Raw genomic sequence first — 12260 nt, 5'->3', positions numbered from 1 at the left:
TCAGAATGCCTTGAATAATTTTGTTTGCTGGGATTAAGTACTAATCATAAAAGATTATTAGAGAATTGGAGAACCCAAATAACGAGCAACAACTACTGGAGGTAGGGAAGGACAGACAGATAAGAACATTCACAGATCTTGAAACTTTTAACTTTCTTATAGTTGTCAACAGGTATACATGAGTTCTTTCCAAAATAAATCATTTTTGCAAAATATTATGACCGGTGCTTTTAAAACTTAAATAATTCCATCAACAGAGCATTACAGGTTTTGAAATAATTTTCCCAAAAAGAAAAAATAATGAAAGTCATGTATTTCTGAGTCATTTTGCATTAACAGCCTAAGCCTAAACTTTTCTCTCAAAGATTTGAAGAGAAATTGATAATAGGAAATTATAATAAATTGGGGTGCCTGGGTGGCTCAATCTGTTAAGTGTCTGACTCTTAGTTTCAGCTCGGGTCATGATCCCAGGGTCTTGAGACCCAGCCCCCATTGGACTTCACACTCAGTGTGTAGTCTGCTTGAGATTCTTTCTCCCGTATCTCCCTCCACCTCTGTTTTTCCTCTACTCCCACTCTCTCTTTAAAATAAAAAAACATAGGGCCACCTGGGTGGCTCAGTGGGTTAAAGCCTCTGCCTTCGGCTTGGATCATGATCCCAGGGTCCTGGGATTGAGTCCCGCATCAGGCTCTCTGCTCAGTGGGGAGCCTGCTTCCTCCTCTCTCTCTCTGCCTGCCTCTCTGCCTACTTGTGATCTGTCTGTCAAATAAATAAATAAAAATCTTAAAAAAATAAAATAAAATAAAATATTTTAAAAAGGAAAATCATAATAAATTGACACAGATTTAATTTCCCCCTTTTACTTCTACAGAGTTCTTATCACCATAATGGGCTCATCTTTACAGAGTGGTATACCTGGAGAGAAATATGTGGCATAGATGTAGCCCTTATCATCTAAGAATTTTACAAATAAAAACCTCTATCAGCATTATCCTGGTACCAAGTCAGGCACAGACAGTACAAGAAAGCTCCAGACCAATATACCTTATGAATATAGATGTAAAAATCTTTAAAAATTATTAATATACCAAATCCGACAGCACATTAAAAATCTCATAGAATATACATAAATACCACTAGAGGTAATAAAAAAATTCAGCACAGTTGTAAGGATTCAACATACAATAATTAGTTGTGTTTCTATACAGCAGTAATGAACAATCCAAAAAAGAAACCAAGAAAACAATTTTATTTGCAGTAGCATCAAGAATTAAGTATCAGAAATAAATTTCATCAAGGTGGTGAAAGACTTACATACTAGAAACTATAAAACAGTGCTGAAAGGAGTTTTTAAAAACCAAAATAAATGGAAAAATATCCAATATTCACAGATTGGAGTACTTAATATTGTTAATATTAAATATTGTTAATATTAAATCTTAAAGTGATCAACAGATTCAATAAAACCTTCATTAAAAATTCTAATGGTTGGGGTGCCTGGGTGGGTCAGTCGTGAAGCATTTGCCTTCAGCTTAGGTCATGATCCCAGGGTCCGGGGATGGAGCCCCATTATCAGGCTCCCTGCTTGGTGGGGAGCCTCCTTCTTCCTCTCTAGCTCCTCTGTGCTTGTGTTTCCACTCTTGCCATCTCTCTGTCATAAATAAATAAAATCTTAAAAAAAAAAATTCTAGGGCGCCTGGGTGGCTCAGTGGGTTAAGCCGCTGCCTTCGGCTCAGGTCATGATCTCAGAGTCCTGGGATCGAGTCCCACATCGGGCTCTCTGCTCAGCAGGGAGCCTGCTTCCTTCTCTCTCTCTCTGCCTGCCTCTCAGTGTACTTGTAATTTCTCTCTGTCAAATAAATAAATAAAATCTTAAAAAAAAAAAAAAAAGATTTAAAAAAAAAAAATTCTAATGGCCTTTTTGGCAAAAATCGAAAAACTGATTCTCAGATTCGTATGGAACTACAAAGGACCTCAGATAGCTGAAATGATATTGAAAAACGAAAACAGGTGGGAGGACTCCCATTTCCTGATTTCAAAACTTACTGCAAGGCTACAGCAGTCAAAGGAGTTTAGTACTGGCATAAGAATAGGAATATGAACCAATGGAATAGAATTGAGAATACAAAAATAAACCCAATCATCTGCGGCAAATGGATTTTTGACAAGGGTGCCAAAACCATTCAGTGAAAAAAGAATAGTCTTTACCAAATGTTACTGAGACAACTGGATAACCACCCTCAAAACAATGAAGTTACACCTCTATATCACTCTGTATACAAAAATTGACTCAAAATGTGCCAGTGAGCTGAATTAAGTGCTGAAGTTCTTTCTCTCTCTCTCTCTCTCTCTCTCACACACACACACAGAAAAAAATAGGGGTTAATCTTCATAACCTCAGATTTGGCAAAGAATTCTTAGATCTGACACCAAAAATATGAGTAACACACAAAAAATAAACTAGACTATATAAAAACTAAGAACTTTTGTGCAATAAAGAACATTATCAAGAATATGAAAAGGCAATTCACAGAATGGGGGAAAGATGTATCAAGTATGGACTTAATATTCATATCAAGAAAAAAAAACTCCTGCAACAAGCAGTCCAATTGAAAAATAAGCAAAGGATTTAAATAAATATTCTTTAAAGAAGACATACAGGGGCGCCTGGGTGGCTCAGTTGGTTAAGCAGCTGCCTTTGGCTCGGGTCATGATACCAGGGTCCTGGGGTCGAGCCCCACATCGAGCTCCCTGCTTAGCAGAGAGCCTGCTTCTCTCTCTCCCTCTGCTTGCCGCTCTGCTTACTTGCACTCCTGCTCCCATCAAATAAATAAATAAATAAAATCTTTAAAGAAGACATACAAGTCAGCAATAAGCACAAGAAAAGACATACAATATCATTGATCAGTAAGGAAATACAAATCAAAACCACAATGAGATACCATTTCACACCCAGCAGGAAGGCTTTAATTCCCCCCCACAAAAAAAGGAAATACAAGTATTGACAATTTGGAGAAACAGAAACTCTTGTACACTGCTGGTGGGAATGGAAATAATAATACAGCCACTATGGAAATCTGGAGGTTCCTCAAAAAGTTAAATACAGAATACAATGTGATTAAAAAATTCTACTCCTACATATATACCCAAAAGAAAGGAAAACATGTCCACATAGAAACCTGCACACAAATGTTCATAGTATTATTATTAATCGCTAAAAGTGGAAATCAAATGTCCATCTATGGATGAAAAATTGTGATCACAATGGAATATTGTCCAGCTGTTAAAAGGAACAAAGTACTGGTAAATATGCAGCAACTTGGATGAGCCTTGAACACATATGCTACATATGCTACGTGTGCTAAAAACAAAACCCAAACACAAAAGGACATGTATGATTTCCTTTATAGGATATATCCATAATAGGCAAATTCATAGAGAAAGGAAGCAGATTAGAGGTATCAGGGGATGAAGAGGAGAAATTGGGAGTGATTACTTATGGATATTTTTATGGGGTAATGAAAAATGTTGAAATTAGAACTGGTGGTTTTACAACATTGTGAATACACTAAATATTTACCTGAAAATTTTACAGCTTAAAATGGTCAATTAAAAAAAACTTTATGTAAGAGGTGCCTGGGTAGCTCAGGTTGTTAAGTCTCTGCCTTTGGCTCAGGTCTTGATCCCAGGGTCCTGGAATAGAGCCCATTATTGGCCTCTCTGCTCAGGGGGAGACTTTGTCTCCCTCTCCCGCTGCCCCTCCCCCTATTTATGCTTTCTCTCAAATAAATAAAATCTTTTTTAAAAAAATCTTTACATAAAAATAATATAGAGCTTGTTTTTGTAAAGAACTTTATTTCAGGTATTTTTAGCCTTTTCTTAAATGTTTAATAAAAGTTTTATCAAATAACTGACTTTTTTTTTTTTTTTTTTTTTAGTGAGCATATGTCAAAGATTTATTTAACTCATTGACAAGGAAACCATCATGACTTATTTCTTGAGTATCTGCTACTCATTGTGTTTTCTTCCTTCCATCTCTGTCAATTTCAGATTCTTCTGATGCTCTAATATTATAAGTAATCTGTACCCTTTTAGAGGTAAGAGTTTAAATTTACTTTTTTTGGTTCAGAGATAAACAGGAAAAAAGATTTCTAGTGAATTTTTCATACCTAAGAGCAAATAATTAAAAATTTTATATAAAACTTACATTGTAGCATCTTGAGTTCCTGAGCTTTGATGAAGTTCTCTCAGTTTTTCCTGTTTTAAATTGCTCTAACAAGGATTTAATTTCACTGGAAAACTAACACCCAGAACTCTTATTTTCACTTTTATCCAACTACATTTTATGCAAATAATTAACTATGAAATCAACACTCTTAGTCAAAGGTTATATCCATAAACAGGTAATTTAATGTAAGCAAATGGTTTCAAGCTTCTTTCACAAGAACAGAGGGTTTTTCTAGGAAAAAGTAAGCCTACAGTCAAGTGTTATTAAAAAATGAAGTTTTTACAGATTATAGGTTTAGATAAAAATTTGTAGAAGGAATACTTTCTCCAAATAAACAACCACCACATCTTGTAGTTTCATGGTTCATTTTCAGACAGCTAAGAAAAAATTTCTCACAGAGATTTCTGGAATGCCAAAAATGAGAGGATTTTTTAATACCAATTATCACAGTCTCTGCTCATCAGTAAAGTACAGTTGATCCTTGAACAACATGGGTTTGAACTGTGTGAGTCCAGTACGTGCAGATTCTTTATGGTGTGTATTACTGCAAATGTATTTTCTCTTATGATTTCAAAAACATTTTTTCACTAGCTTACTTTTATAATAGTATATAATACATGTAACATACAAAATGTACATTGACTGTTTATGCTATTGGAGAGGACTGAGCCAACAGTAGGCTATTAGTAATTAAGTTTTGGGAAAGTCAAAACTTGTATATGGATTTCCAACTCTGTGGTGGTTGGTGCTCCAACCCCTTCATTGTTTAAGGATCAAACTGTAAATCTTTAAATGGTATAGCAAGAACAAAGACCAGTACTGTATTTTTCACATTTTCCAGCTGTTAATACACTCAGAGGACTTAAAAATACAAAGACTTTATAATAAACCACTATTTTAGATTTAGCTACATCAGTGGTTTTTCACTTTTGGTGATTTTGCTTACCCAGGCATGTTTGGCAGCATTTAGTGGTAGTTTTGGTTGTCACATTTTCAGAGTGCCACTGGCACTAGCGTGGACGGCAATGATGCTGCTACAACACCACATAGGACAGTCTCCTCTGGTGAAGAATTATCAGGCCCAAATGTTGACCTTTGAGGGAAACCTTAAGCTACATTAATGTTCTGATCCATTTCCAGCCTAAAATCTGCACCATAATCAAGAACATTAACTCAAACTGTTGTTTTGTTTTGATGTCATAAGCTATAAATTTGATTTGCAATTATGAGAACTTTAATCAAAAACTGATAGTGAATGAAATGTAAAGAAAAGCAGAATATGAATCAAGTTAGAGCTATGTATGGACCAAAATTTAAAGCTTTTTAGATTTCTAAATCTCTCCAACTTAAGTTTTAATCTGCAATGTAAACAGTATAGGACATGACTGAAAATTAAAGGGCACTACAGAACTTCTTTCTATGTTCATGCCATATAAACATCTTTTCCCTAAGACAAAATTTTAAGAAACAAATAAAGCTAATTCTATGTTATTTCAACTTTTAGCACTGTGTTTATCTTTGCTGGCATATTAAGTCTTCTTTGGAAGGAGAAAGGCATATAAATTAAACTCTTTGTTATTCCTAATACTTTATCAAGTAATAATAGTAAAAAAGGAAGTAAAAAAGAAGTTGCACCCCAAAGGAAGTCTATTTTTCAAACCCATTAGCACCAAAAAGCACCTTATAGCATTAGGATATTAATTCCAAATCAGCTTGTCTCAGAGAAAGCAAATGCGCTGTTTGTTACTTCTCCTTGACCTTAATTTCTTGGAATTAAAAATAAAAGGGGGGTATAACAAAATGATCTTTAAACTCTCAATTAAAGCTAGTATCTTGGCAGTTTAATATAAAAATCAAATTTCACAAAATAAATACACCGAAGCAACTATAATAGTAATCAGCTTTATTTAAAATATTTTTCAATCTAGGAAAGCTCATTTTACACGAGTTTCCAACTAATTTATTAGAGTCAGAAACAAAGAAAATAAAACCAGAGAAAATCCTCTGTAAAAAAATACACAAGGAACATTTCTACATGTGAAAAAAGAGTAAACAGTCTTAACACTGGAACATCCAAGTCTTAGTCTCAATTCCATCTTTTTTAGTGAACACTACTATCAACCTTGAGATCTGATTTGTTCTTGTCATTCTTCACTGAGTAGATGAAATATGTTAAGGTATCCTTTTCATTCACTGGAATAGACCTAAAGTGGCAACCAACTATCTATAAAAACAAAAACAAACAAAAAAAAACCACCTGAAATTATAGATATTGACAGATGTCATATACATTCATCAAAAGAAAAAGAAAATACCAACAAGATGAAAAGCATGTAAGAATAAGATGTTATGAACAAGAGACAGTGTGACTTCACAGGACCCTCTAATCCATTCAATTAAATATACATTAATTAGAAATTATTTCCTTTTATTTAAATTTATAACTAGAATCTACATTAGGAGGTAAATATTTTTCAATTTTAAGTACCAATGAAATAAAATAGAATGTAGACCCTACTCCCACAGAAAAAGGATACAGAAGTTGAAAAAATTTTGGTACTATACAAATTATAAACTATCTTACAAATATATTTGCTGTAACTTATATTCATTCATTCATTGGCAGTACTCTTTTTTAAGGTTCCTTGAAAGTTTTTCTGAATAAAGATTATGGATGGAAAATGAGAAGGGAAAGAGAGACGTTCACTGAAGAATGTTTATTTTCTGGCCTTTTCATTCTGCTTATCTAACATCTAGATGCACAGCAACCAAGAGAAACACAACAGATTGAACTGGGGTGTTGCTTTGTATATCTAGAATGTGGAAGACAAAACTTCTTAAAGAAAATGTTACTCATACAATAATTAAGAGATTTAAAAAGGGCAGTCACCTAACTCTGGAATCATGCCTAAAGAAATTATAACTTTCATTGCCATTTGAATTTCTTCTCATTTCTAAAGAAGAAAGTAGTTTTAGAAATAATATAAATTTTAAATATCAAATATTTCAGGTGCACTTAAGAGATACATACTTCTGACTCTTGCACAACACAGATTTTAGCTGTGAGGGTCCACTTACACACTTTTATTTCAATAAATACAGTACAGTACTGTAAATGTATTTTCTCCTCCATATGATTTTCTTAACATTTTCTTTTCTTTAGGTTACTTTACTGAGACTATAGTAAGAATATATATAATACATATGACATAGAAAATATGCTGACTATAGTATCAGGAATGCTTCCAGTCAACAGTAAGCTATTAGTAGTTAAGTTTTTGGGGTATCAAAAGTTATATGCAGACTTTTGACTATGTTCCGTTATAACTCGTGTTGTTCAAGGGTCAACTGCACAGTATATGTAACATTTATAATAATCAGTTCTCTGGTTCTCATTTGTCCCAGAACAAAGGTAACTTCCACTTGATGAGTATCTGTCTATATGGATACAGTTTTATTATGGTAGATAATATCTATGTTTACATTATATTAATATACTACACAATCTAAAAAGGACAGGGTATTTTAAATCAAATTTAAAGAAAAACTGAATTTTTGTTGCTTAGGCAAGAAGAAAAGAAGAAATTCTGGCAAAAAAGTCAATATATAAGCTCTTAACAATGTTAAAAAAGCATTCTGCCAAAGAATTGTACCTTCTTTATCTTTTACCTTATTCAATAAGCATGTGTTAGAAAAAATGTTGCATTACTAAACCCAAGCTGAAAAATATGAGAAAACTGATTTATATATCTAATTTATATTCCAATAGACTAAATATTTTTACTCAAAATTATTAAAGTATAAATATATAAGTCTATAAATGCCTTAATATGATTCACAGATTTTTTGGTTCTATTAATTCCTGAGAAGACACATATTTCAAAATTTACAGAAAGAAATAGAAGTCCTATATCAAAGCAAACTAAGTAACGTCTTGAATGAAAGTCTTTGCATCTTCTAGATGTGACGAAGCACAGATGCCTCAACTAAAACAAACTAACATCAACAAGGACAAATTCTCAAACAGTTAAATCAACAAGTTATAGGAATACTATTTAGGGGCTAATCTGTAGGCCCAATCTGTCAAAAACTTAAAAAAATTCTAATAAAGACAACAAAGTTTATCAATTTCTTTTATTATGCCTCAATTAAGTGTTCAATAAATGTTTACTAAGTGGAATTTCAAAGCCAACAGAAATACTGAATACTGAAAGCCAGTATTTAAAAATGCTTAGAAGATTACATACAATCCATTGAGTGTTTGTTACATAAAGGAATTTAAGAGGTAGACAAACATTTCTACGAAACTAGATTCTTCCATAATAGATTTTTTATTCACTGATCTATCTAACTAAAATGTACTGTTATATACACTACATTAACAATTTCATTAGGCTTTTATGACTCTTTTTTGTATAAATAGGCTCATTTAAAGTATAGTTTAAAACTCATAAATACCTCAACAAGTTGTGCTTTATTAAGTCCTGGTCTGGTTGATAGTTTGAAGTGTCTTTTGTATCTCCGAAGTGTATTTACTTGTAATTGGTATAAATCCACCTAGAAAAAAATAAAGGTGTAAGAATTAGAATTAGTTCGTGCAATGTTTAAGTTATCTTTGATACATATAATAACATTTCAATTTTGGCACAGTAAAAATGTAATTCTGTAATTCCATTACTAAATAACAAAAGTTACATTAATTAATTCTATTATTCCTTTTATAGAATCAAAACTCTAAATATATTGTACACTTTAATCTTTTTAAGATAAATATTGAAAACTGGGAGCAATAAAGAAGTTATAAGTCAATAGAGCCATAAGCATTGTCAATTGAAAACATAAGTCAAACTACAACTGCCTGTTAACTGGCTATATTTAATTTTGCTTTCATTTTCAGATTTTTCCTTTTTAAAAATTTATAGTTTTCAATGTAAGTTTCAGAATGGAATACTTAGGATTTACATTTAACATACAGAAACTTTATCTACCTCCGGAGTATCAATATCTTGAACAGGTGAATCTCCTCCATCATCATCACTCCCTTTTCTCTTTCTTCTGTTTCGAACACTCTGAATTAAGTTTTTATGATAATCACAAATGTAAAGATGCCTTGCCTGAAACAGAAAAGTTTCACAAACTACTTATAATTATGTAATGTGTCCATGTATTAGTAAAATACATAGGACACAATGAATTATTAAAAATAAAAACAGTCAAAACAGCCATTGTTAAGACAAAACCATGTTTCTATGCTTAAATCCTGTATTCAGTTAGAACAAACAAGTCGGGCAATACCGTTAAGAGGATTGGGGTGGGGGTGGGGGGGTGGAAGGGAGGAAGGGAAGCAGAGAAGCAGAATGAGAAATTCCAACTCTGGATTTTGTCATTAAATTGCAGTGAAGGTGAACTAGATTTGGTAGGTCATGCTGTTTTTTAACAAGGGGAAAGGTGATGTTGCCCCACAAAATATTCGATAATATTTTCTCTACCTAAAGATCATATTTTAGCAGCATGATGTATGCTTCCTATTCTTTATCAACATTCAAATTATAATCCAGATACAAAACTACCCATTTCTACACATGAACTGATTTCATATACTACTTGTATATAAATTTGAATTATAAACTTCTGAGTATTTAAAGAATGTATTTATTTGTATTACGTTTTTCCAACCAAAGCAATGTGAAATTAAAGTTTGCTTGAAACGTTTCTTTTGAGTATGACTGAAGAACTGTTTAACAGGCATAGAGTATCACAAGCATGCCTTTAACAGGCATAAAGTATCACCGAACTTCGCAAAAGCTTCAATTAAATGTAGTCTTGAGAGCTGTACGGTAACATTTGAAATATTGGGCTGCATATATTAACACAATTAAACTCCTTTAAAAAGCGAAACGATTAAAGACTAAGGCTTTTAAATTAACTTCTAAACTAAATCCAAGTTAAAATTATGCAGGACATGTGCTAGGTTCTTGCATCTTGTTATTTATTCATTTACCGCCAGCCAGAGCTCGGAAAAGAGGCAATGGTTGTTCCTAAAAACCTCATGAATGGTCAAAAGCAAACAAACAAAAAACAAAAACAGACGCGCAAAAGGACGGAAAAAGAAATCCCGATGGCTGCCAAAGGGATGGCAAAACCGCAGAGGCTACGTGCTCCCCACGTTCGGAGCAGCGGCGCTACATGCTGACATCGTTCCCAATCCCGGCTCCCAGCAAGGCGCGGGGCGAGCTCGGTTTCCCTCACTCCGTACTCGGGCGAACGAGGAAAGGGGTCTTTCTTTACGCAGTATCAGGTCCTTGGTCTCTGCAGGACTCCACTTTTGCCTACGCGAGGGTAGTTACTCCCTGCGGCCACACGCCAGCTAGGGCAGCAAAACAAAGAAGGCGCCTCCATTCCAGAAGGAGCTGCCGGGCTGCAAGAAAACTACTCCGGGCCCTCCGAGCGACGGTCCCCTTTGTTTCATTTCCCGATCTCAGTGAAGGAGGAAAGGGTTAGACAGTGAGCAGAACGGACTCAGGACCGTGGGGGTGGGGGGATAGGAGCGGTCGGGGTGGGGGTGGGGGAGGAGTGGAACCGCGGCGTGCAAGTATGTGTGTGTTGGGGGTGGCGGTCGGAGTTGCAGCGACTTTGTTGTTTGCTTCCTACCAGAGCCCACACAACGGGTTCGCACGGCAGCCAGGTCGAGGGGAACCCTGAACCTTCCGCCCAACAATCCATGTGGGCACCGCTCCTGGAGCCCCAAGGGGGTGTGGGCAGGGCTGAGCCGTCCCGCCGTCACTTACGCTCTTATCCAGCTCGATTTTCACCTTCTTCTGGGAGATGCTCTTCTGGATCCTCTTGCTGAAGCTGGCGTTCCCAGCCGCCCGGCCGCACCGCTCACCGTCCTCCCGCAGACAGCACAGCTGTCCGGGGCCGGGGCCAGCCGCTCCCGGGGGTCCAGCAGCAGAGACGGCCCCGGCACCGGGCACCTCAGCCCCGGCGCCAGCCCCTGCCCCGTTCCCGGCTGAAGCTGCGGCAGCCGCGGCGGCGGCGACCACTGCTGCCACTGCGGCGGCCGCGTCCCCTCCGCGGCTCATCTCCTCAGGCGTGAAGCCGTTCATGTCTCCGCGCTTTGGGACGCCGGCGCTGACAGGAATCCCCGCTCCGCCTCTCTCCGGAGACTCCGGTGTCTCCGCAGGATCCCTCAGACACACCTGACCCTGCCGAGGCAATTCCTCCGGCGGCACGGCCAGACAGCAAGCGTCCTAGACTGTTGTTGTCTGCTGGCGCCGGGACAGGGGACAGTGCTTTCGGTCAAGAACCAGAATGGGGCGGCGCCAGGAGTTAAGACCCCGCTCACTGTCACATGGAGACGCTTCAGCAGTTGGACCCGAGCACCTCCGCCTCCCTCCGGCCCCTCCACTTGCGCAAGCGCGATGCGTTCTCTCCTGTCCCGCCCCTTCCACACTGTAGCGGGGCACCACGGGAATTGTAGTTCTCTGCGGGTACCATCAACCTGAGTTCCTGTCTGACTCGGCGCCTTGGGGATTGGAGGAACTACTTATCCTAGCATGCATCGCGTGGCAATGGGTCGGGCTCCTTTTTTTTTTTTTTTTTTTTTTTTTTTTGGGAAAACTCTTGCGTGCGGTTGGGGGTTGTGATGTTTCTCGCTTCTTGTTTCTCCCGGGAAGTTGGTTTATGTTTGGCTACCGGAATTTTGCAGAGTTGGCATTCCAGACGAAGGGGTCACTCAGCTCCTGAGGCGAAGGGCAAAATGCGCCGAGCGGGGCCTAGGAGGGGACGGGAGTGAAGGTGTTGGGGTAAAAAAAGTTTCGGAGCCGTTTTCCTATCTGTGGAAAAAGAATTTTTGGTGTGGCCATGCTGTTGTGGGAAACCCAAACCAAGTGCAACTCAGTAGAGCTAGCGCTCCTCGGGCCCTGGAGGTCTTGCAGGTTCTGCTGCTAACAAGGCCGCTGGATACTAGTTACATTCATTGGCGCACCAGCTTGTTTAGGAGCTCCTGCTTAGGCAAAAACGCCCATCCGGA

At 37.2% G+C, this 12260-nt stretch overlaps 1 protein-coding gene across 1 annotated transcript; it reads right to left on the bottom strand.

Moving 5' to 3' along the window:
• Positions 1–6114: 6114 nt before the first annotated feature.
• SAP30 (Sin3A associated protein 30) lies at positions 6115–11643 on the bottom strand. The gene is made up of 4 exons (XM_059372084.1): positions 11017–11643; positions 9217–9342; positions 8687–8785; positions 6115–6452 (listed from the first exon to the last, which is right to left on the bottom strand). Exons 1-4 carry the CDS (start codon positions 11332–11334, stop codon positions 6330–6332), a joined length of 666 nt encoding a protein of 221 aa, XP_059228067.1. The 5' UTR covers positions 11335–11643; the 3' UTR covers positions 6115–6329.
• Positions 11644–12260: the final 617 nt, after the last annotated feature.

Source organism: Mustela nigripes, chromosome 1 (assembly GCF_022355385.1).
Source record: "Mustela nigripes isolate SB6536 chromosome 1, MUSNIG.SB6536, whole genome shotgun sequence".
In the NCBI taxonomy this organism is placed as follows: domain Eukaryota; kingdom Metazoa; phylum Chordata; class Mammalia; order Carnivora; family Mustelidae; genus Mustela; species Mustela nigripes.
This window is presented reverse-complemented; position numbering and strand designations above follow the sequence as displayed.